General features: G+C 43.7%; 1 protein-coding gene across 1 annotated transcript in view; it reads right to left on the bottom strand.

The window, feature by feature from the left end:
* LOC121293045 (nuclear receptor-interacting protein 3-like) overlaps positions 1–26,931 on the bottom strand; it is a 97,644-nt gene that overhangs the window by 8,962 nt on the left and 61,751 nt on the right. The window contains exons 6-7 of the mRNA XM_041215637.1: positions 26,047–26,129; positions 8,071–8,210 (exon numbers count right to left, since the gene is read on the bottom strand). Of these exons, the coding sequence (XP_041071571.1) occupies positions 8,071–8,210; positions 26,047–26,129 (223 nt within the window). The remainder of the gene's footprint in view (positions 1–8,070; positions 8,211–26,046; positions 26,130–26,931) is intronic.

The raw sequence follows: 26,931 nt of genomic DNA, 5'->3' as shown, positions 1-26,931 counted from the left end.
ATCAGAACTGAAGAGAAATAGGAATGTGAAATATAAGCTGTTTAAGGGTTGGACAGGTGAAGCTCAATAGAGGGCCAGTGATAGGTGGAGGCAAAGGAGAGATTGCCAAAGATGTCATAAGCAAAAGGCCAAAGGGGTGTTGACGGTGGTGATTTAGCGAAAAGATGTGCTAATGGTGTGGTGACATTAAGGGTGGAAAGCAGGTTTCCATTGTTTCCAGGACTGTCACTGACCTCATCTCCTCTGGAGATCTTCTGTCCACAGCTTCCAACCACACAGTCTCTCAACCTCGGATGGCCCGCTTCTACCTCCTACCCAAAATCCACAATAGGACTGTCCCAGCAGACCGATCATGTCAGCCTGTTCCTGGCCCACAGAACTAATTTCTTGCTTTTTTGACTCCATTCTCTATCCCCTTGCCCAGTCTCTTCCACCTACATCCACGATTCCTCTGATGCCCTACATGACATCAACAATTTCCAGTTCCCTGGCCCCTTCACCATGGACATCCAATCCCTTCTACACCTCCGTCCCCCACCGGGATGGTCTGATGGCTCTCCGCTTCTTCCTTGAACAGAGGCCCGAACAATCCCCATCCACTACCACCCTCCCCCGTCTGGCTGAACTTGTTCTCTAACTGAACAATTTGTCCTTAAACTCGTCTCACTTCCTCCAAATAAACGGTGTGGCTATGGTACCCGCATGGGCCATAGTTATGCCTGTCTCTTTACGGGGTATGTGGAACATTCCTTGTTCCAGTCCTACTCAGGCCCCCTCCCACAATTCTTTCTCCGTTACATCGTTACATCGATGACTGCTCCCGGTGCCACTTCATGCTCTCGTTTGGACCTGGAAAAATTTATTAATTTTGCTTCCAATTTCCACCCCTCCATCACTTTCACATGGTCCATCACCGACACTTCCCTTCCCTTCCTTGATCTCTCTGTCTCAATTTCTGGCAATGGACTATTCACCAATATTCATTACAAGCCCACTAACTCCCACAGCTACCTAGACTACAGCTCCTCACACTCTGCTTCCTGTAAGGACTCCATCCCATTCTTTCAGTTCCTTCACCTCTGTCGCATCTGTTCTGATAATGCCACATTCCAAAGTTCTTCTGACATGTCTTCCTTCTTCCTTAACCGAGGTTTCCCACCCACGGCGGTTGCCAGGGCCCTCAGCCGTGTCCGGCCCATCTCCCGCACATCCGCCCTTACACCTTCCTCTCCTTCCCAGAACCATGATAGGGTTCCCCTTGTCCTCACTTATCCACCAGCCTCTGCATTCAAAGGATCATCCTCCACCATTTCCACCAACTCCAGAATGATGCCACCACCAAACACATCTTCCCTTCACCCTCCCTGTCAGCATTGCGTAGGGACCATTTCCTCCGGGACACCCTGATCCACTCCTCCATCACCCCTACATCTCAACTCCCTCCCACAGCGCCTTCCCATGCAACCGCAGAAGGTGCAACACCTGCCCCTTTACTTCCCCTCTCCTCACTGTCCAAGGGCCCAAACACTCCTTTCAAGTGAAGCAGCATTTCACTTGCACTTCCCTCAATTCAGTTTACTGCATTTGCTGCTTGCAATGCGGTCTCCTCTACATTGGAGAGACCAAATGCAGACTGGGTAACCGCTTTATGGAACACCTTAGGTCTGCCCGCAAGCATGACCCAGACCTTCCTATCGCCTGCCATTTCAACACTCCACCCTGCTCTCATGCCCAGGTGTCCATTCTTGGCCTGCTGCAATGTTCTAGTGAAGCTCAACGCAAACTGGAGGAACTGCACCTCATCTTCTGATTTGGCACTTTACAGCCTTCCGAACTTAACATGGAGTTCAGTAACTTCAGATCATGAACTCTCTCCTCCATCCTCACCCCTTTTTGATCCCTTTTTTTTCTAATAATTATATATATTTTTATATATATATTTTTTTCTTTTCCCACCTATTTGTATTATTATTTTTTAAAATTTATTTCCATCCATTGTTTTATCTCCAACTTTTAGTCTATTTCGATCCCTTACCCCCACCCCATCCCCACTAGGGTCATCTGCCACTTGCTTATCCTGCTTCCACCTTTAATGTCACCATTAGCACACCTTTAGCTTATATCACTGCTGTCAACACCCCTTTGACCTTTTGTTTATGACATCTTTGACAATCTCTCCTTTGCCTCCACCTATCACTGACCCCGTATCCAGCTTCACCTGTCCATCCCATCTTAAACAGCTTATACTTCACTACGGCCAGGATTTTCCCCTCGGCGATTTGGGGGCGGGGCCTGCTCGCCGAGGGGAAAATGACGCGGGATGATGTTGGGAGGACCCCCCCGACGTCATCCCGGTCCCTTTAAATCTTTAGGAAGGCAGGCGGACAGCGAAATCAGCTGTCCACCCGCCAACCTGTCAATGGCCAATTGAGGCTATTGACAGGCTAATTAAAGTAATTAAAGGACCTGCCCGGCCACCCTTAAAGCTGGTGAGCAGACCAGGAGCCCCAGCGGGCTCCTGATTATTCATGAAACTTCATCCACTGGCGGGATGAAGTTTCATGTCAGTTTTCTAAAAAAGTTATAAAGTTTATGTGTTTTTTATTAACTTGTCCCATCTCGTGTGACATTGTCACATGAGGGGGACATGTTAATTTTTTTTATTTTTTGTATTTTTAAAGTTTTTTGGACTGTCACTGGTCTCCCTGAGACAGCACTTTGCCTCAGGGAGAAGTGCGCTCTTTCGTGCGCATGCGTGAAAGAGCGCACCTTGACAAATGGGGAATCCCTCCCCCCCCCCGGAACAGGAAGCACATAGCGCTTCCCATCGGGGATGCAGCTGGGTGGGCCTTAATTGGCCTGCCCACTTAAAATGGCGGCGGGCCCCGTTTCGGTGGCAGGGGTCAGCTGGCTGCCCGCCGCCAAGCCGGTGGGGCCTGCACGCCATCCGAGGGCAAAATTCTGCCCCACATTTCTATTTCTCTTTAGTTCTGATGAAGAGTCATACGGGCTCGAAACATTAACTCTGTCTTCCTCTCCACAGACCTGCTGAGTTTTTCCAGCAATTTTTGTTTTTGTTTCAGATTTCCAGCATTCACGGTATTTTGCTTTTATCACCAGAGCATTACCCTGGGTCTCTGGATTATTAGTCCAGCGAAAATACCATTGCCTCCCCCTCGTAGCCCTTAAAATTTGGTGGCCCTTAAAATACTCTAAGGCAGAGATAAAAGATAATAAAGGATGAATCACAAATGTAGATTTTAGTCTGTAGATCACTTAATCATGAAAGGGAGGTGGAAGAAGAGATATCCAAACAAATTAGGAAAATGGGTTATATAAACACAATGATAATTAATCATGGGTGATTTCAATTTGGCCGGAAGAGGTAGGTAAATGGGATTAGGGACTGGAGTTCCAGCAATGTGTACAGACTCCTTTCTAACCCAATAAGTAAAAAGCTCAACAAGAGTGGATTCCCTATTGGATCTAGTAATACGGAATGAGCAAGGTAAAAGAAGTCAGGGAACATCTGGGCAATAGTGATCAGAATATTATAAGCTTTAAGGTTATATTTGAGAACAACATAAGTATGACTAAGACTGGGGTAATAGATTGGATAGAGTCCAGGGAAAATATATTCCAATCTTCTTATTGTGTCCATAGACAATTTATACATGGCCCAGCCAGAATTGGACACATTTTTGCGCCTTGTTGTTGAATTCGGCAAGATCTGCAACAGTGCAGGGTTCCTCTAGCGATAGGCATTGCAGGAGATGTTGCATAGTCTGTGGCTCAGTTCCACATTCACAAGTTGGGCTGGTTGTATATCCCCATTTGCTTAGTGACACCTCTGAACAACCTACACCAGTCCTAAGTCTGTTAAGGCACTTCCAGGTTGCCCAGTTGCAATTAGCTCCTGGGGGATGGCTTTCATCCAATAGAATTTCCATCGCTGGGGGTTGTTCCAGACTGGCGAGCTGGTCTTTCCACAAGGCGATGTGGGCTTCAGATGGGTTGATTGTAATGGAACAATACTGTTCATGAAGCTCTTCCTTGACTTTAGGCGGCTGGGTGTAGGTGTATGACCATGAAGAGGGTGCCTCTCATCTGATGTTTGACAGAGTCGCTCTTTCTTGCTGGCTACCATTCTTCTTATATCAGGGGGAGCGATACCCGCCAGGATATATAGGCTGTTGGTGTTTGTTGGTTTTAAACAACCTGTGATAAGTCGGCAGCTTGCATTCAGAACGGCATCCATCTTCTTAGTATGAGTAGATCTTTCTCATGCAGGGCAGGCGTATTCGGCAGTGGAATAGCAAAGAGCAAGTGCACTGGTTCGCAATGTTTTCGAGCTTGCTCCCCATTTTGTGTTAGTGAGCTTATTCAGAATGTTGTTTTGTGTGCTCACTTTTGCCTTTGTCTTTTTGATGTGGTTCTTGAGGGTGAGGCATCTGTCAAGGGTGACTCCTAAGTAGATAGGGTGCTCACAATGCGTCAGTGTTGCTCCACACCAGGTTACCTTAAGCTGGCGTTTGGCTTCACGGTTTCTGAGGTGGAATGCACAAACTTGCGTCTTTGATGGGTTTGCGTGAAGGTGGTTTTCTTCATATATTCCAATAAAAATCAACAATAAGCTGAACACTAATGAGTTACCATGGATGGTGGGGAGAGCAATGTTGCCCAGGATTGGGAACTGGGGAAGGTGAATTGGCCAAAGCATACCTGTGATGATGTGCATTATTGAGTTAAGTTACATATCGATAAACTTGGTGTGGGCAGGTTGGTACCATACTGGGGGGCAGCATTCTGCAGTTGAGTATGTGATGGCAAGAGTAGGGGCAGGTGTTGCACCTTCTGCTTTTTAAGTGAAAAATATTAGTGTTGGTAGGCATTTATTTTGAAACATGTGGCATTTTGAATCATTAGCCTTTAGCATAGCTAAAATTTCATTATGCAACAGTTTCATTATTTAATTCAAGCCTATTAAAAACATGAATAACAGAAAAGTTTGCTTGCTTCTGACTGGGGGATGGTATATAGAGGGACCACTACTTTTCTTGATTTATATTAATAACTCAGCCCTGGGTATGCAGTGCACAATTTCAAAATTTGAAGACGATGCAAATCTTGGAAGTATTATGAACTGTGAGGATGATGGTGATAGACTTCAAGAGGATATAGACAGGCTGGTGGAATGGACAGACATGTGGCAGATATAGAGAAATGTGAAGTGATAAATTTTGGTCAGAAGAATAAGGAGAGGTGACATAAAATAAAGGACACAATTCTAATGAAAATGCCACAGCAGAGGGACCTGAGTGTTTTTGTGCATAAATCATTGAAGATGACAGGGCAGGTTGAGAAAGCAATGAATAAATTATACTGAATCCTGTGCATTATTAATAGGGGCACAGAGTACAGAAGCAAGTAAGTTATGAACCTTCATAAAACACTGGTTCAGCCTCAATGGGAAGAATGTGAAGGTTTTAGAAAGGGTGCAGAAAAGATTTACGAGAATGGTTCCGAGTTTGAGGCACTTCAGTTATGTGGGTAGACTGGCGAAGTTGGAGCTGTTCTCCTTGGAGAAGAGAAGGTTGAGAGGAGATTTGTTAGATGTGCTCAAACTCATGAGGGGTCTGGATAGCGTAAATGGAGAGAAACAGTTTCCATTGACAGAAGGTTGAGGAACCCTAAGGTGATTAACAAAAGAACCAGAGGCAACATGAGGGAAAACTTCTTCACGCAACAACTGGTTTGGATCTGGAATGCATTGCCTGAGCATGTGGTGGAAACAGATTCAACTGTGGTTTAGAAAAGAGAACTGGATAATTATCTGATGGGAAAAGATTTTGCTGGGCTACAAAGCAAAGGTGGATGTGTGGGATTGGCTGAGTTGCTTTTGCAGAGAACTAACACAGAGACAATGTGCCAAATGGCTTCCTTCTGTGCTGTAACCATTCTATGATTCTAGTATAGATACTTCCAAGGAACTTGATAAACACATGTGGAATAAAGAAGCTGAAGACTATCCCAATAGTGTGATCAAAGGTAGGAAGAGGCTTGTGTGGAACATAAACACCAACACAGATGAGACGGGCTAAATGGCCTGTTTCTGTGCTGTAAATTCCATTTAAAGCTGCCAGCAGGGAATACAAACACTATATTGCATTTCACATCCTCAGGGCATCATAGCGAAGGAATTAATGTTCAGTAGGCAAACACAGAAGTGTGTTTGGGGATAGTGATGCTGCTTTAGATCCCAGGAACTTTGAGCTTCAAAGACCCTGAAATATTATATTTATAGGAGAGCTGTGTGCAGGGAGTTGTAAGGCCTGTATTTTTTTATAGTCAGGGAGCTACTCAGGAGGGTTACTACTGTTGCTGCTATTGCACAGTGAGTCAGAGACATTCAGCAGCAGCGTGAGGCCTGGCCTTCCCTCCGCCACCTCATAACCTCCCCAGGCTCCGGATTCACAGCCAAGCCATGAGCTCCGGACATTCCAGTCAACTCTTATCATCCAGCTTGAACTCAAACTCCAAGACCAAACTTGCCCTTGTGCCCCACGTAATAATGCAGGTAGAAATCACTTGACATGGACCCCATGCCGGCCCCTTCTGCATACCTGTCACGCAGCCCCACATGGTTGCGAGAGGATTTCCCTCCAGTTCTGATTGTTGCCACCATTGAGCCAAATCCCCCTGCATGTGTTAATCCTGGAAACAAGTAGCTTCAATAGTGGAGGAAGTGAGGATTAAAATGAACACTAATCTTACAGATTGAAAATCCAGGCAGACAATTAATGGAGTGAATTCCACTGAGATCAGTGGAAAGAAAAATCAAGTAAGGCATATAACGGATGGCCAATCAGCAAAGGAGAGTTTGCCATTCAGCCTTTAAATAGGAGGTGCCGAGAGAGGTAATATTGAAGAGAAGAAAGGCTGGAGCCAGAGTTACAAAAAAGCCAATGACTTTTTCTAGCTATTAAGTTTCAGGACTGTTCTCATGTTAGTTTTAAATTTAAAACAGCTGGCCTCTGGAAGTTTATATCAATGCATCTTTCATGAGTGATTTCACTTCCTTAGCAACATATCGTATATCAGGAAACAGACTGGATTTGGACAGGTTGAATTGACCCAAGAGCTCTTTGAGTTAAGGTCAGGTGTCTAAATGCTGCAGGCAGCATTGGTAACTATTTATTATGGTCCCTATGAATCATGGTGGATTATGGGTGGTGGATTACAGGACTAGCTATTAAAGGCTTTAAATAGGAGATGCTGGAGCACCCCTGCGAATAGTGAAATCTAGAGGTCTAGAGTTAGAACATAAGAACATAAGAAATAGGAACATGAGTAGACCATTCAGCCCCTCGTGCCTGCTCCGACATTCAATAAGATCTTATGTTTCAATTTCCATGTTCCCATCTAATCCCGTTAACCTTTGATTCCCTTGCCTAACAAGAATCCATCTACCTCTGCCTTAAAAATATTCAATGACCCCACCTCCACTACCTTCTGAAGCAGAGTTCCAAAGTCACACAACCCTCTGAGAGAAAAAATTTCTCCTCATCTCTGTCCTAAAAGGGCATCCCCTAATTTTAAGACAGCGCCCCCTGGTTCTGGACTCACCCACAAGGGGAAACATCCTTTCGATATCCACCTTGTCAAGGCCGTTCAGGATCTTGTATACTTCAATCAAATCACCCCTCACTCTTTGAAATTCCAGTGGAAACAAACCCAGTCTGTCCAACCTTTACTCATGAGACAACCCACTCATTCCAGGTATCAATCTAGTAAACCTCTTTTGAACTGTCTCCAATGCATTTACATCCTTCCTTAAATAAGGAGACCAAAAGTGCACACAGTATTCGAGGTGCAGTCTCACCTGTTAGACTTCGGAATCCCTTAACAGTTAAGCTGAGTTTTCATCACTTAGGGAAAAAATTTGCTCAAACATATTTTAATTGGAAATATAGTCACATGTTCCCTTAACTGGAGTAAATAGGGTTCATATCAAATAGTTCATTAAAGAATCTTCTACAGTTCATGGAAAAGATACAATGAGGTTCTTACCTACAACCAGAGCTGAACACTCTACTTTCTCTTTCCCCAACATGATTTCTAATTTCTCCACACGCTTCATTGTTTTTGAAGTATGTGTGAATCTGTTATCTCCACAGTCTTCATTCTCCGCTGCAGGCAATTCCTTTAAACTGAAAAAATGGATCATAGGTCAAATGCATTAGTTTATGAATTGCAAGAAATAACTAGGAGATACGCTCCATACCTTCCTGTAACTACATTCACCACACAGCCAATTTGCATTTTACCATGAGAATGATGCCCTTTAAATGGGTTGCTAACATCATAAGCTATTTGAAGATTAGTCTCTAAACTGTACTTATGCCAGTTGAAATTTTGGGCCCCTTTCCCAAATTTTAAACCCAAAAATGGATTGGAAAAAAAAGGAAACATTAAATGCAAGAAAAATTACTGCCAGTTGGACTTGTGAGTGATTGAAGAACTTGTGTTTACAAAGAATTAACAAAGTAAGTTCAAACCAACCAGAGCATTTTTATAGCAAAGTCCCAACAGAAGGGAACGGACCACTATTGCAGCATCCCTTCAGCTGCAAGATGAGGCCTAACCTTAATTTATATAATGCTCTGGCCAATTCCTATGAAACTGCAACATGCCCCATTGATGTCTGGAACAATGAAAAAGATTTCCTATTGTTGCTGCAAATAAGCGATACAAGCCTAAGAGAACTTGTCAGTTGTTGCACATCTTCAGAAACTAACATATGTATCTCCAAATAGATATTGGGGTGGAATTTTACGGTCCCACTGAAGTCAATGGACTTTTGAACGGCTCGCCACGTTTTACAGCCCCGCCCCACCACAACGGGCCATAAAATTCCATGATGTTCCTTGACAATCCTTCCTTTCAGGCAAGTTCTGTGTCCACACTTTTGAAGCCATGGGCAGCCCACTATTGAGCCTCAAGATATCATCATCCACTTTTCACTCCTCTGGCTCTTTCAAGCTCTATGTTTCAGTCCTCCCATATTCTCGAAAACAATTGGGCCCTAACTTCCGAGCTCCAGGGCATCATATTGCGGGGTACCCCAAAAAGGTGCTGGGGAATGCCCTTCAGAAGTTCACAGGTAAAATTTGCATGGCAATTGCCCAGAAGTGCAAATTTCTCTGGACAATTACCCTGGACTGGGAACCAACCGAAAATTTAAATCGCAAACTTTGGATGGTTCTGTCTGGGCTACATCAATAATTACCCAGAAGAAGTTAGAAGAATTAAAACCTTTTCTAACTTCCGGGTAACTATTACACAGACCCAGACTGAACCCCCACTGGACTTTCCCCACACCCCTAAATCCCCAGGGGACACCACCACACCACCAGGGGACCCCCCCATCCCCTGACTAATCCCCCCCATGGGACTCCCACACCCTCCCCAACCCCTCAGGGGTCAAGCCCATTCCCCCATGGGACTCACCCCACCCCCAGGGGATTACATCACCAACGGGAACTCCCTAACCCAAAGGATACCCCGGCACCGCCGGACCCGACATACCTCCCCACATCCCAAGCCTGACCCGACCCAATCTGACACCCGCATCCAAATCCCCGTGGTACGACTCAATCCCCCGAGACCCTCCTTCCTGAGGCCTGACCCAACACCATTGCCGGCCACCACCCCCCCACCCCAACCAGCCTGACACAGCACGCGCCTTACCCTCCACCCGACACAACACCCTCCCCAGAGGCCCAACCCGATCCAACCATCCCCCAAGACCCAACACCTCCAAAGGCCCGACAACCCCCACCCACCACCTGATGCCCGACCTGACACCCCCCCACCGCCACAATGCCCAACCCGACCACCCACCCCACCCACCCCCCCCCCCACCCCCCCCCCCCCCATGACCAGACCCGAACTGAACCCCTTCTCCGCAAAATCCCCACTTATCTTATACATTTACCTTCTCCCTGACCGGTCAGAGTCACTTAAACTCGGCCGGACCTTTAAACATACCTGGTTTATGGCAGCTGGTGCTGTAAAAAAGGGGCCTGGCCTCCTTCCCTTTGACAGAGCTGCCTTTCAAAGCTAGGCCTTGGGATGTGCTGCGCTGCCTGAATCTCGCCCAGCCTGAGTCGAAAGGTCGGGTAAGATAGGATCCAAGAAAATTTCAGGAGCAGAGTAGCAATCTGATTCTGCCACTCTGATGAAATTCAAGCTTTATTTAGTTCTTGTCTAATCTGGCACTGGCACTATACCCTCATTTCACATGAGAAGAGTAGAATACCTTGCCATGTGATCCATTACTTGATCCTCATAGGGTATTCTGCACCATTTCCTCTGGCAAGGAGATGGAACAAGTTGGGTGAAGGTTAGCATTTGAGGAATGTATGACAAGTGGCATGGGTGAGATGTAGTGGCATCAACATATTAAATTGCAAGATTGGGTTTTAGGGTTGTGCATTTAAGTAAGTTAATTTAGGGGAAATGAATAGCCATACTGTAAAATCTTAAGCTATTGCCCCTGCCATTGCTGCCTCACACCTCATCCCCTTTAACCACAGTGCATTGGGCGGGGTTGGTAGTATAGCTGTTACTTTTAAATAGACTGCTGGTACCCATTATGTCTTAGGAAGTAAAGGGTGAGTAGTGGGAATGGTACATTGCCTGTCATGGTTAGGTCATTGAACCTTTTGCAGCATTGGTCTTCAGTCCTGGGGTAAGACAGACCTTTTTGGCAGATTTATTGAAAAGGCCACCCAGACTCTGGCCTGATTTTAACTCTATGAGTTTTGAGTGAGTTAAAATCTCTGGGTGGAATTTTCTGCTCCTGCCAGCAGCAGGAATCATGGTGGGTGGGGGCACTAAATTTGCTGTGATGGAAGATCAGCTTCCTGCCGGCAGGAAATTAGTTTGAAATTTTGTTCCCCCGACTTTGATGACAGGTTAAAGGTGGGTCGAGGTTTCTGCTGATCTATATTGGGAGCCACATTTGCATTCATTTGCATCTCCTGAATGCTCTTAAAAGATCAACACTCTGGAATTACATCCCCCTTCGAATTAAGTGCCCTGTCAGTGGATAATTAGAATGGTCTGTATCCCGACTGTAAATAAGTGGCGTGCCCCTGGCAAGCATTACTTTATCAGCGACTTCAAGGTATGTAGATACTGCTTCCTAATACCTTTATGAGCATTGCTATGAGATTTTGGGTGCTGGTATCAGAAGCTACACCAAGGCTGAGTACGGGAGGAAATACCAGCAGGGAGGGGAAGACAAAGGCAAGGCAGAGGGGAGGGTGGTGGAACACTGGAGGAAATACAGGGGCAAGACTGGGGTGGGTTGGGAACAGAGTGGAGTAGTGAAAGACTGTCCTGGGGCAAGAGTTATAAGACTGTCCAAGGAGGAGTCAGGGACTGGCCTGGGGCTGAGGCCATGCTGTTAGGGGCACATTGAAGAGGCTGCCCTGGGGCTGAGGCCACGCTGTTGGAGGCATGTTGAACAACCTGTAGTGGAAGGGCAGCACGGGCCATGTTAGAGGGCTCTGCATGGCATGCATGTCTTGGTCCTGGTCTTGTGCTGGAGAACATCTCTCTGGTCAGTGATGGTGGTGCACAGGATGGTCTACAGGGTGCGATCAGTCACCTAAGGAATTTGGTTCTGTGAGTTAGCGATGTGGTACTGTGAGACATGGCACAGTCATGGGAGGCATCTGCATCCTGTAAATCAATAGCTGAAAAGTCATGGACGGTATTGGATGGTCTAAGGTGGGGGGGGAGGGGGGGGGGGGTGCTCCCACAAAGTCAGGGTGCACGTGGCCTCGAGAAGGGAGGATGAGAGGGATTCGATGGGTGACAGGGGGATGTTGAAAGTTGGTCTCCCAAATGAAGGCTAGCAGCACCATTTTTGAGCTCACCTTGCAATGATGCAATTCGAAAAGCTAGCTACAATAAATGGGTCAGAGAGGGGCATTTGGGAGGAGTTCAGCATAGCAAATCTTGACCCGTTGAAAGGGTAACCTATAATTGTATTGTTCAAACCATTCAGAGAATGACTCAGCTGAGCGTTGGCCTTGAAGGTCTCATGCACAGTGAATGAGCTTGGCTCCTTTACTAATGGTGTGCATTCAGGTGAGAATCCATTAAGTTTAGGTGCTGTGGTGCATATGGTTTTAATTGGCACCTGATCCTTACAGAGGCATGTCTGAATGGATGCAGAGCCCAAGAATCAATGGCCACTTCTGTTGCGCAGAGGCAGCATGGGCCCTACAAGCCTCCATATTCCTAGTGCGTTGGTCAGGGCATTCAAGGCACCATGCTTGCAGTCAAGACATAAGCGCAAGGACTGAATATCTCTAGTTGTTGTAAAGGCCACTGGAGGACAACCAACACAAAGCTGACTGTGGCTCCTAGGACTTGGGTCTTTTGACCCTAATTAAGACCCTCGTTGTGAATGTGCATTCTTGAGTGTGGGGAAAGATCAACCACCTGTCGTCCTCCAGGATGAAATCATCCTGCAAGGGGTGGCCTTGGTATTTGATGTGCAGACTAAGGGAAAGTCAAGGGCTGGAGAATGCAGAGCTGCCTTGTATATGGAGGAAGACAATTCAGTGGGAGCTACCATTGATGGCTCAATTGTATCTGTTCGCTGAAACAAGGAGAAGTGGAGAATGCAGGCAATGCTGCCTCTTTTGATTAGAATGAGGAGCAGAAATTGCTAATAGGCACAAGTCAGGGAAGGCCATCACCCAGAAGAACAAGAGCCAGCGGAGCCCCAGAAAGACCCAAACGCTGACAAGGAGGGGCCAAGTCCACAAAGACGTTGGTCACAACCACTGGTCTACAAAAGACGCAGCTCATATATGGATATGAATGAAATACAATACTGCAGATGCCTTTGCTTGTCTAGAAATGTGGTAACTCATATTTGCCAAATTCCCCGTGAGGAACTCACACCGCACAGACTTGGAGGGCATCCAATGCCAGTTGCTCTGAAGGTTATTGCTGCACTGAAGTGTTTTGCCCTTGAATCCTTCCAAGGCCCCACTGGAGACCTTTACAGAATCTCACAATCGGTGACACACATATGTATAAGGGAGCTGACCAATGCCCTTTTCAATAAAGCTCACCATTGCATGATGAAGCATGCCAAGCTGCCAGAGTTGTGGGATTCACTACAATCTCAGGCTTTCCACAAGTGTAGGGCACTATCGACTGCTTACACATTGGCCTTAAGAGCTCCCTGGCAGCAGCCTGTGAGATTCATTGATAGAAAAGGATTTCATTCTCTAAACGTCCAGCTAATTTGTGATCACAGAAAGCAGATCATGCATATTTGTGCTAGGTATCCAGAGAGCTTACACAATTTGTATATTTTGAGTCACTCCCAAGTGCCAGAGATATTTGAGAGAGCTCAGCACTTATGGGTTTGGCCCCTCGGTGATAAGGGGTATCCCCTAAAGACGTGGCTAATGATGTCCATTCATCATCCACAGAGTGCATCTGAGGAGAGATATAATGCTGCATATTCAGCCACAAGGTCCTTCATAGAACAGACTACTGGCCTCTTAAAAATGCGTTTCAGATGTTTTAACCGATCAGGTAGGGGTCTCCAATACTCACCACAGAGGTTGTCCTGTATCATTGATGTTTGTTGCACCCTGCACATCCTAGTGCTGCAAAGGGGGGATGTTTTGCTATAGGAAGACACAGAGAAACCTGGACGTTGAACAGGATGAATCTGAATAGGACAAGGGTTCAGAAGAACCACATGAGGCCATTGCACATGCAGCAGACGGGACCACGACAACCTCATAGCAACAAGATTCCAGGAGGAATAAGTTGTTACGAGTGCAGTTCTCTTCACACTTTGATGCAGGGGAGACAACACCTTCATTGTCATCTTCAACAGATCATGAAAGGTCATCAATCTCATAATGATCATGGGAAGCTTAAGTCACTTTCAACCGTAACAATCTTGGGAGGTGCAGTAGCCTGGGGACCATGTGGCTGCTGTGGAATGGGATAAGCAATCCCATGTGCAATCCTTTCAACCACTGAGTCAGTGGCCATGGCATCCTTAAAGAGGCTGAAACACTATTGCACACATAGGATCACCCATGCTAGTGTGACAGCAGCTTAGCAAGGTGACTCTAAGATGAAAAATATGTGTCAATGGTTAGTGCTTGACTGTCTCAAGACAGAGCTACATCCAGACAAGACCATTTCTCCAAACATCAGCTCTCATGCATTAACGCAGAAGCTTCATCTTGATATTGAGCCCTAAGATGCCACTGGACACCAGGACACATCTGTCAGATGACAGCATGGACGCAAAGCTGCAAGTTATGTTAACATTGTCCTCAGAGTGGTTTAGCAGGACCATTATTGACACTCATTACCCTTAATTCAGTGGAAATCTGCCAAATTTACGTCCTGCATTACCTTGGCATCTGGGAGAAATGTGGCCCAGTCAGTTTTGACACAGCAGTCAATGATAACTTATTCCCTTCACAGATACTGCTAAGCACTCAGGACATATGCCTGAGCATCGCTTTCATATCATTTCAGTCCTCAACATTGTCCATCTCACAAAGGCCATTCCTTTCTATGAACGCTAAGTCAACGAATGCACAGTCATGCAATGAATTCCATATCGACTGGCGTTCTGTGACTTCTGTGATTCCATGAAGCAACACTAGGCAGCCATTCAGGAACAAAGTAAGGTCTTTACAGGTAATTTGACAGCTTCACCAGGACAAGCACACATCTCTGACATCACACACTCACTCCCATCTAGCAGACACTTCAAATGTCATCAAGTGGAGCCAACTTCCATCACATGGCATCATAGGCTTCAATGAATACAGGACCTTGCATCACATTGACTAGCCATGAAATACCTGAGAACTCGGGGAGGGATAAATACAAAATATATTTACAATGGTGCAGTTAAAGTTTATATATTTACAATTGTGCATTCAAAACTTCTTAATGTTCCTAACACTATCGCTAAATCTAGGTGCAGCCCGATATCGCAGCAGAGGTAAATGTTGCCTGCTTACTGCGATGCCTTGTTATCTTGAGATGACTTTGGCGGGAGTCCTCTGAAGGCTGGAAGCCTGGATGGTTCTAGCCTACTTAGGGTGTCCTGCTCTGAGGCAGGTGCACACTCCTCTTCCTGACCTGTTGATGGGGTCACAGGCAGAGGGGATTTGGAGCAGCAGGACACCCTTGATGAGTCCTGAGTGGATGCGCCCAGGGTGTCTGGCGAGCACTCCTCCTCCGTTTAGGTGCCTGAGGGCCCTTCCCTGACTCCTTGAGGAGAAGGGACACCTGTAGGGAGATTGAGGTGCCCCATCCCTCTCTCGCCTAGCCACCGCTGGAAAGCACCCTTGACTAGAACGATGGTGTGTATGCCCGAGTGCAAATCTGGCAGAAAATGCGCATTATGCTGGAGCTGGGTCTCCAGAATGGCCGCTATCTTTCCCATGGAGACTTCAATGTGTTCACATGCCGGAGCCACGACATCAAACAGAGCACGGACGGACTCCATCCTTTGTTCCAGCTAACTTTCGGCCTCTGATAACTCTGCGTGATGTTCCCCTGACTATCTCAGCATCTGCAACACCTCTCTCAGGGTCGACTCCAGAGGCTTGTCTTCAGACTCTGACTCTGCAGGAGCCTGGTATCCAACAGTCCTCTAAATGTCAGAGACCTCAACTGTCACTGCCTCTGCCTGCTATGGAAATGTGTCTGTGAAGTGATCACAAGATAGTGAACTGAACCTATTCTAGAACTAGGACCCACCAAGGTGCATGTATCTACACTGGTGGAGGGTGCTGGTGAATGTGCAGGTTTTCATCTGATGGTTCCTCATTGGAGGTGGTCTGGGGCAGGCTGAGGTGCTTGCTGGAGGTCTTCCTCTGCCTTTCTTTGCTGATGGCTGGAATAGAGAAAATAGATAATTAGTAATTAACTGGGCAGATTCCTACATTATAAGTCATTGTCTACATGTGGCCAATGTATACTGTATGGAGTCTTACAGACTTGTTGGGGGGAGTCCAATCTTGACTTCTGCACAGAAATGATCTCTGTCCTCACCAGCCAGCTCTGCAGCCTGCTCTTCATGGGGCAAGAGCGCCCTCAGCTCCCAGGTACCCCCGCTGGGCTTGGCTCTCTCCCACCGATTATGGGCAAGCTGTGAGCAGTACGGCTGAAGGAGCAATTCAGAAGCATGCATGTGTGTGCTGAACCCTCCCCAGTAAGGGGTTAAGATGCATTCGCGCAGGATCTTACATGTGATGGTAATGTTAAAACAACTGGCAGACATTCAGTGCTGAGGTCCAATCTGCTGGTGGTGTGTGTCATCTCTCTGGACTCTAATCCTTAGGCTGCCTGATGCCCTTATGAGAGTGTGAGTTTGGAGTGAGAAGGTTCACTTACCGTGGCGGAACACATCAGATCATTAATTTGTTTCCTGCACTGCTGGGCAGTCCTTTTTTGCTTGCTACGGGCACTGACCTCTCTGGCGACCTCCTCCCAGGCCGGTGTAGTCAGGTGGATGGACCTCCTGCTTCCATCCCTCAGAAAAAGGACTTACCACCTTTCCTGTTCGTCCTGGAGGAAAATCACCAGGGAGGTGTCACTGAAGTGTGGAGTAGAATATTTGGCACATTTGGCGTTGTAATGTATATTTTCAGCACACCTAGTGAACATACAAATTAGGAGCAGTGCGTGAAGGTCTGCACGGGCAGCATCACCTTCGACCCCATGAGGTAACAGCGAGGTGGACAAATCAATGCCTGTCCCACCACGAGATTTGATGAGCTGCTCGCTGATGCATAATTAATGAGCTGGAAGGCAGAAAATAAGGTGCAAAAATCCGCTCTGCAGCCCAGTGGGAATCATGGCAACTTTCCTGCCCTCCACCGCAGTTAGACTCTAGAACGGAAAATTCCGCCCTCTGTCTTTTTCCTATTTCATCATTTCAGGCCAGATTAAGTTACCTAGACGGTTAAGCTGTGGTAGCATACAGCCATGGTATTAGACTAGGAACCAAGGTGTCATGTGCTCACATCCGACCACAGTAAGCTAAGAAACTGAATTCAATAAACCTAATAATTTGTGGGCTGTCACCAGAAGAGTAGAGAACTGTACTGTAACTACAGTTCACTAATGTTTTCAGGAAAATGAACTTGTCATTTCTTCATATGACTCCAATTTCACACTAAATAGCCCTAAGGCAACACAGAATTGACCATAAATACCATTTTGTCAGTATCATGAACAACCCAAAAACTGTAGCATTTTCCTCTGTGTGTCACATCCTGCTGCCTTTTTTGCCTGTTTCTGATTCATCTGTGTATAAACGTTCTTGTAAAGTGGCACAAAAAGCACTCAGGAGACAATCATTCAAATTAGCTGACAATCCACTCACTGAACCAAGCACTTGCTGCTGCCACATTTTTCAGTCTATTAACTTGGCTTGTTAACAACTGCACTCTGACTTCAAAGCATCCCAGCACATCAGATCACCCTCATTTTACAGGAAATCTACGCCAATGACTACTCCAATAGATATGGAAATGCAAATGAGCTGATACGGGAAATTCCATTGCAAACAGCTCTCTAGGCTGTGGGAAGTGCAATTGATTTCTATTGATGCAAAGCTGGCACAACTGACCACATGAATTTGAAGGCCCATATATCACTTGCATCAGTGATCTGAATCCTTACATTAATTATTACAAATTCTGTCTGCTGTAGGAGTCTTCTCAGGTCTTGTGGCTCCAGGTGCTCCCATAAGCATTCTCAGCAAAAAACTCTAATTGCTTGCGTACTTGCATGCCAACTTTGTATTCGTTGTTCTGTATATACACGTGCTTTTGAACATCAACATTTAAAAGTTTAAACTTTTTTTTAAAAATTCTGTTTTTCTATTCTTACTACCAAAGTGAATATCCTCACACTTCCCCACATTATACTCCATCTACCACCATGTTGCCCATTTGTTTAACCTGTCTATATCTTTTTGCAGCCTCTCTGTGACCTCCTCACAGCTTGTTCTTCTACCTAGCTTTGTGATCTAGAGAAATATTGTGTCTTTCACGTGAATGTTTCTTCAGTTTCTCCAAAGGTGCTTTCAGAAGACTTAGTGAAAATAAGTCAAATACGAACAGTTAAGCTGATTTATTTCACCAGATATGAATATACAGAGTACCAGTTGTAAATGAGAGTCACTTATTTCATTCTGTTTCACTTCGAGGCCTGTATATAATGAAAACATGAATTTGCTGTACTATTAAATTGATGACTATCTTACTCAGAATGACCTTTCTGGGTGACATTTGCCTACAGGAAGCTGAACCTTTGCATGTTAGCCTTTAGCCCACAGCAGGGCTTCCTCTCTCTGTAGTTGCCTGTTTTTTTTCCCTCAAATCAGTATCATTGTATTGTCACCTTTCAGGCAAACTGATATGCCCTTTCCTCATCTCATCCAAGAACAAAGCCATTCACCTATGATTCTGTTGCATTTAAGTGAATACTTGCAGCATTAATACCTATAAAGTAATCACTACAATGTTCAGCTATCCCTTGACAATGTTAATCTATATTTTCAAACCTTGTTGCCTTGTGAATTAAGCCCCCTGAGGGATAGGTTTAGCTCAACAGTCACATTTTAACATCTATTACGGCAAGTTTTTTCCCTTCTTCTGTTAATGGATTGTTAATTGTATTATTATGGTTAAGGATACACAGGTGAAGGGCATTGATTGATTAAATACGTTGAGCACATATGAAGAGAGTTATATCCGTCAGATACAATTGGCTAGCATGTTCGCCTGTTAAACAAAAGATTGATGGTTCAAAACCACCGAATGATGAGAAAGCTCATTGTTGTGCCCCTTTAAGGGGCTGTCAATTTAATTAATTAATTTATTTTATTGGTTTCAAAAACAGCATATAAAGAGAGACTTTTGCAACATGGGGTGTTGGTCGGGAGGAAGCAAGCATGTAATGTTGCATTCTGTGGTATTAAGTGAAAGAGTGGCATTTGGTTTCCTGCTTCACCATCTGGCTTCAAATGAATTAACATGGTAGCAGAGGATGGTTATCTAAAGGTGAAGGTTGGAAACCAAGAATTTTTTGTTCAGACTTCAGTTATGCAGATAGATTGCAGAAGCTGGGCCTGTTTCTTTTGGAGAAGAGAAAGTTGCGGGAAGATCTGATAGAAGTATTCAAAATCATGAGGGGTCTGGATAGAGTAAATTGGGAGAACTATTCCTATTGGTGAAAGAATTGAGAATAATAAGGCACAAATTAAAGATAATTGGCAAAAGAAGTAATAGTGACATGAGGAAAAACTTTTTCACAGTGAGTGGTTGGGATCTAGAATGTGCTGCCTGAGTGTGGTGAAGGCAGGCTCAGTCGAGGCATTCAAGAGAGAATTGGATTGTTATCTGAAAGGGAAGAAGGTGAGGTATACAGGGAGAGAGAAGGAGTGGTACTAGATAGAGAATGGATTATTATTTTAAAATATATTTTTGGGGAATATTGTGTTATTCTGGGAAGAAGACTGTGAATGTAAATGATTTAATTAAGCTGGGGAAAAGTTACTAGAGGATAAGTTGTCTGGGGGTTTTAAACATGAAAGGATAGAGGCATTAGGTTTGAAGTACAAGTAAATAGGTTGGATCTAACATTCTAATTTTTAGATAAGTTGTACATTTGTTTGAATATCAAAGGGAGGTCAGAGGTACTGAGAAACATGTTTGCATCTTGCAAGAGTTCCATAGGTAAACTGAAGAGGGTAAATTACATTTTATTGATCTGAAAGCAGCGACAAATAAAAACATGAAAGATTTTAAACTTGGAAGGATTTGAGTTTGAAAGAGGTGAGAACAATGGAACCTGAGATGAAAGAGGGGGAAAGGTATTTTAGTGTTACTGTGTAGAGCTTAGGTTAGCTGGTAGCTGTTAATCTGGAGCTGTTAGCTGTAGCTGTGGGCTGTTGGCTGTGTGAGAAAGATCTCCTAGAAAGAGCCCTAGGTTGGGAGAAGATGCAGTGTGAATCAGCCATCCAGAAAAGCTTTGGGCTGCAAAAAGTAGTCTTATTCTGAAGTCTTGGATTTCACAATGTTTAAGAGGTCATGTGGTATGCAGTTTGCCTTGAGTAATATCACTTTTTTTTTTAAAGTTAAATATCTATAAGGGAATGTTGCTCAGAAGGCGTTGACTTGTGGGTCAGACCAAGTAGGAAGTCTTTTGTGGGAATGTTTTGTAAGGCTGATTTTAACTGTGCAACTATAATCTTATGTGCTTAAGTTTTCTTTTATTCTTGTAAATAAAGCTTTTATTTTTAAGTTTTAAAATCCCATAGGTGCTTATGGGACTTCTTGCTGCTGACGTCGATACATTTTTTTTCTTGTTTTCCAAATACAAAAAAGGTATGATCCGTAAGCCAAGTTTCCCTCTGGGATTTGGTTTGTACAGCAATTAACATCTGCTGTGGTCATAACTATGGAGAGCCAGTGCAGACAGTGGGTCAAATGGCATCCTTCTGTGCTGTAACAATTCTCTGATTCTGTGAAGATTGTAATCTGAGTTACTTTTGTGAAGCATAGCTGAAAGCATATATTAATTGTCAGGATATGATTACCCACCGATATTCTCTGAATCTGAATCTTATGACCAGTGGACAAATGAAGTGAATATATGTACACGTATTACATCCTTACCAAAGAGGAAACAAGGTATGGCCTTTGCATTGTCGCTTCCTAACAAAAGTAAAATCAGAAGCATTGTATTTTGTGGGCTGGATGCATACTTACAAACATAAATTAAGAGGAGTAGGCCATTCATTAAGATCATGGTTGATCTGATTGTGGCTTCAATGCCACTTTCCTGCCTACCTCTGATATACTTCGATTCCGATGTTAGTCAAGAATATATCTACCGCTGCCTAAAAAATATTCAACGACCCTGCCTCTACCATTCTCTGGGAAAGTGTTCCGCAGACTCCTGACCCTCAGAAAAAAATTCTATGCCTGTTAGTTGGATACTGATGAAGGTTTGGATCTTCTATTAGAAGCCTGCAAGGCATGGTCAGACTTTGATAGATTTCAAAAGATGGTGTCATTCCATAGAGCAATATATCAAGGACTTTAACATACCTGAGAAATTCAGTTTGGAGATTCCTTATTCAGTGTTTGCTTTAAATTGCCAATTGTGCTAAGGTGTCCCATATGGATAGGCTGCTGGTCTTAACTGGCATTTGAAAAATACACCCTTTTAGTTCAGATGTCTGCTGCTTTAAAAAAATTCCTGGGGAAGCAATTATTTTCAGCAGCCTTGATGGCGCAAATGGGACATTCTGCAGGGTCACAAAGGTTGAAGGCCTCACTAATTGCAGTGTTTTGAGATTGTTTAGATATGGATCACAGGTGTCAGTACAACAGAAGAGTTACAGATAGAAGGAATGAGGATGGAGGCATTTTGAGCAGATCTGGAAGATGACAGGATCGGAGTAGTAATAATGGACAAATAATGCCCAGGGAACAGTTAAGTGTTTCAGATGTGACACAAAATATCGTAATTCAATAAGCCTCCCAAATTGGAATAGCAGGGTTTTTGAAATGATGCATGATACATAGAATTCTGAAATTGAAGATGATGGCAGTGATCAGTCTGGGGGAATTGTACTAGTGAGCGTATTAGTCACAGGTTCATTTTGTTGGTGATAAATAGCGGTTGCCCCTTGACGGAGCTGCCTCAGGGAGCTGAAGACTTGAAAACAGTTAAGTTTGTAAGATAAGGAAAAATATGTCCAAGTATTACAATCACTCACCTGAACATATACATGATAAAAATGCTGTCCATAGATTTTTAAAATTTAATAACATAAACCTTTGGATGAGGTTTCATGAGAAATGCATAGTCTGCCTGGCCAATTTGCCCGTCCACCAACCATAAGGTTGGATGGACCACAAAAAATCAGAGACAATTACAACTTTAATGACCTTAATAAGCCTCTTAATTGTTGGTGGGTGAGCTTCTGACCGTGTGCCCACTGACCAAAATATCGCGCAAGCACAGGATGACGCCAGGATGCTCGCCTGACGTCATCGCATGCGATTTTGCATCCGATCGGGTCGGGCACCCGCCTGCACACTGACCTAAAAATTCTGCCTCATGTAAAATAGCTGGTGTAAGCCACCTTATCTGTACAGGGTTGTAGTCTTAGTGCGATACCCTTACTGCTAAGCAAGCCTTCCATGAAAAAGGCACAAATGAAACTGGACATGGAATATGATAGAGCAATTGTATTTGAAAAATCAGTAAATTTGCAGAGTACCCATTCAGGACATTATTGAATCCCTTTAACAAAAATTTGGCAAATCTAGTCAGTATGTTAAAGAAGTATTAATTGATTCAGGTGATCAAAATTTGAGGAAAAAAGAGCAAATTGCCTTAAAATTGCACAATCTGTTCACCCTTGTCATGGATTAAAAATACTACTAAAGGACACAAGTGTGGTTAATGATAAGTATATAAGGTTCACCAAAGAGATTTAAAGATTAGTGAAAAATGTGACGTATGTAAAAAGTATCAGAAGACACTGCCACATTCCATTGTGAGTCTTCCATTGGCACTTTAACGATGTAGTAGCTATGGATTTGACAGAAACATATTAATTTTACATTTTATAGATGTGACAATACATGATAAGGACAAAGGATGTAGATAAAGCCATGGAAAAATGGATAGGGACCAGACTGAGCACTGGCTAAATTTCTGACTTAAAATGGGGGAAGATTTGATATTGATGAGTTTAGAGATGTGTGAAAATATGAACATTGTGGCCATGATTGCAGCTGAAAGTTCCTTCAGTAATGAACTCTCTGAAAAGAAGCACAGGGGGATCGATGAGATGATCATGCTCCATAAGATTTTAGCCAATTAACCAAACTGCAAGTTAACAACTGTCCTGGCACGGGCAGTCTGTGCAAAGAATTCACTTCAAGTGATTGGGGGCTACAGTTCTTATCAATTGATGTATGGGAGGAATCCAAAATACTTTTGTGCTATGTGATAGTTCCCCAGCCCTAGAAGGGACTACAAGTAGTTCTATTTTTCTTTCATACTTGAATGCTTTACATTCAGAAAGGAGGACACTCATCAAGGCAGATGTCTCAGAAAATTCACTAAAGCATTACTCAAGACCGTCCAAGATAAACTTTAATCTTGGGAGTTTAGAATGCTATAAAAGATAGGGTCAAAGACTGGAAAGGTCGGCCTAAAGTGATGGGACGTGATGGTAGGACAGTGGTTGTCCAACATGATAATCAAACTATTAAGGTCCATTTGTTTTGGTTAATTGGCATTGATTACAAACTTTTCAGGATCTGATCAATTAATAGAAGATGACGAGACACCCTGAATCCCTCATACTCATGTTTGACAGTTATGAGGAACAAAATGCACTAGATAAGGGACAGATGGCAACAGCCACTGATACTGATGCACAGAACAGGGTTATCATATCAGAATGGGTACTGGAATGACATATGTACTAGAAGGGTCCAGTGAATGCAGGGATGCAACTAGTGTAGGGAGGGCAGGGAACGCTACCAGCAAATTCAAATATCAGCTAAATGCCCAAGATGATGGATAAAAGGCAAGATCTATGGATTGGCAACATAGGGTGAAACAATGGAAAGCAAGACAACGCAGTCACTCTTACACTAGGAAATGATCACATATTGGCAATAGAACCTCGTGGGAGGGAGAGTATTACTGTACTAGTAGTCCAGAAAGACAAAGACAAGGACAGTAGCTGCCCTAGCTTGACAAGGTTATGAAATAGTAAGACTACAGAACAATCTAGGAATACCACTGAATGTAGAAGCCCTTATGATTGAGAGGTTTTGGTGTATAACAACAAATTAGAAGATAAGTTAATAAGAGGCAAAACAAAAAGCTGGAAGGAATTTGGTGTCTCCTCCAAAGTGCCAGATAGAGGACAGCCAGCCATATCACATAGTTGGATATGTACCAAGAAAGTGTTTCCAGATGGGACATTAGGCTAAGGTGAGACTAATGGCTTGGGGTTTTGAAGAGAAACTTGGAGATCAGTATGTTAGTGGACTCCCCATGATGGGAAAAAGCAATCCTGAAAAACTTCTTGGCTCTGCTGGGCAAATATTCATGGGAATGTAGGCCCATCAATATCAAAGCCTCATTTTTAGGGAGAAAAATTTCACAAGTGTTTTTGAAATCACCTAAAGAGGCAAGCAATGTAGAAAGAAAGCTGTGGAAATCAAACAAATGCATTTATGGATTGAATGATACATAATGGTATGGTATTCTCAGTTAGGTCTGTCTTGCTGAAAGAGGCAGTACACACTAAGCAGATCTGGCAATGTTCTACTGGTACCACAAAGGTACCAGTACTCAGACATTTTAATGATGCAAGTTGATGATTTTCTATGGGGAGCTTCTGTGGAATTTGAGCAATTTCTTATAAGATTAAAGGTGAACTTAAGATTGCAAGCCAGGTTTCAGGGGCCTTTAAATAAAACAGGATAAAGGGGACGTCTTGTATCATGATGTGGTGCACTAAATATGGAAAATCATTTTTTTCTTCTTTGATTTGTTTTGAAATATTCTTTGTGTAATTTTTCTTTCAAAGAAAAGAAGGGAATCTGTTAATGGCATGTTAATTGTATTTTTAAGGTTAAGGATCCACAGGTGAAGGACATTGATTAAGTACCTTGAGGCATCTAGAGAACGTGGACCATTTTCCATATCTTGGGAGCCTCCTCCCCATGAAGGCGGACATAAGATAATGAAATTCATCTTCATCTCCATCTCCAGTGTGCCAGCTCAGCCTTCAGCCAACTGAGGAAAAGAGTATTTGAGGACCAGGTTCTCAAACCCGCAACTAAGGTCATGGTTTACTGGGCAGCATGCACTCCTATATACTTTGGAGACCTGGACAACCTATGGCAGGCACCTCCAAAGAACTGAAGAATGCCTTCGCAAAACCCTCCCAACTGGTGGCAAAAAAAGGTGGCCCAAGAGCAGCATCCTCTCCTAAGCCAACTTGAGCTAATTGCTCAAAACCAGCTCCTCTGGGCAGGACATGTAGTTTGTATGTCTGATACCAGACTCCTGAAGCAACTGTTGTACTCTGAACATGGTCACGGCAGGAGATTCTGAGAAAGTCAGCGGAAATGCTTTAAGGATGTCCTTAAAGCATCCATGAAGAGATCAAATATCCCTGCTGACTCATGGAAGTCCCTGGCTTGTGACCGATCAAAATGGAGAAGGCTCATTTGGGAAAACACATTGAGAGACTTTGTCAGGAATATGCAAAGATGAAGGCTGAGGGAGTGTATAAACCTTCCAACAATCCATCCACCCAATCTTTCAAGCACCACCTGCCCTGCATGTGGTGGAGTCTGCAGATCGTGAATTGGACTGATCAGCCATCCAGACCCCATCAAACTGGAGTAGAGGCAGGTCATCCTTGATCCCAAGGGACTGCCTAAGAGAAGACGGATAAAGGAAGACTTCTGAGACACTCGGTGTTGGTGAGGGAGGAGACAGACATATGAATTGTTGCATTCTGTACATAAATCCTAGTATTGAGTAAAAGATTGGCGTCTGGTTTCCTACTTCATCTTGTTTCAGAGTGAATTAATATCTTTCACCAAAGCATAGTCAGCAATCTAAAACATAGGTGTAGACAAGTCAGAAAAATCCAGCTGGCTTAAAATGCAGTCTATAGTATAACAATTAATAGATTAATTATTAATAGAGGTTCCAAAAAAAAGCATTTCAATTAGCTAACAGCCAGCTGATTGCAATTGGTTAAAGTGGCTTAATTGTCATTTACTGCCTTGTGATATAAACAGCACCAACCCTATCAGGACACATCTTCAGGTTAATTGTCTCTGAAAATCCTTTCCTAATTTAAATTAGTGGTTCATCTGCTAACTGATATCTTACCCTATTCTGTTTAAGCAACTGGTGGAGATTGTGTTCTGTTGGCAGCCTGTGTTGATGGTGACTTTGATCTCTTGGTCACAGCACTGAGGAAACAAGGGACATAAGTTACTGAGAGTAAATAAAAAGGAACAAGGAACAGTGTATATGTATTACCTTTCTATCTATATGTATTAAACTCATACTTTTCAAGCGCTATTTGTGCCATGGTTTTATACTATAAAATTCTCTGAACATTTCTAATAGGAATGTCGATGTTAACACTTATATGTAACAGCACTGGTGGTGCATATGGATTGTCTTTTAATTCCTTCTGCATTCCCCACCTGAATGTATGTTAGTTCATCATTCTTAGATTTTCTTCATCCCTTTAAAGGCTGCTTTCCTGAAGTTAATCATAGTTCTTCCCTTTTTTTTTTGCAATTCTAATTTGGAATGCTGTCATGTTGTGGTTGTTGTAAACTGCTTTCTGACTTTGACATTATCTACCATTCCATAAAGAAAATTTAAAAATAAAGACACATTTCACAATGCTACTGCTGCTTGTTGTTACTCCCACCAGGAGATATGTTGTCATGGTATGTCACACTCGTCTGTCTTGCACTATTCTCACATTCACTGTAGCTCATCTGCAACCACTATGTTATTCAACTATGCCTAGGTTGCCCCTGTTCCTACTGCCTGCCACTCTCATGTACAGGAATTTGTGGTAAGATAATAGAATATATAAAATAAATAACTGAGTAAAATAATGAAGTAATTAAGAAGAGATCTCTATAGCTTTTCAGTTCTGATCAAATGGCTGACATACTGACATTTGCTTTTCTAGATGTCATGTTTTAGAGTTTTTTGCAATTTCAAGCACCTCTTCATTTGTCTTACGGTCTA

This window comes from Carcharodon carcharias, chromosome 21 (genome assembly GCF_017639515.1).
Source record: "Carcharodon carcharias isolate sCarCar2 chromosome 21, sCarCar2.pri, whole genome shotgun sequence".
Classification (NCBI taxonomy): domain Eukaryota; kingdom Metazoa; phylum Chordata; class Chondrichthyes; order Lamniformes; family Lamnidae; genus Carcharodon; species Carcharodon carcharias.
This window is presented reverse-complemented; position numbering and strand designations above follow the sequence as displayed.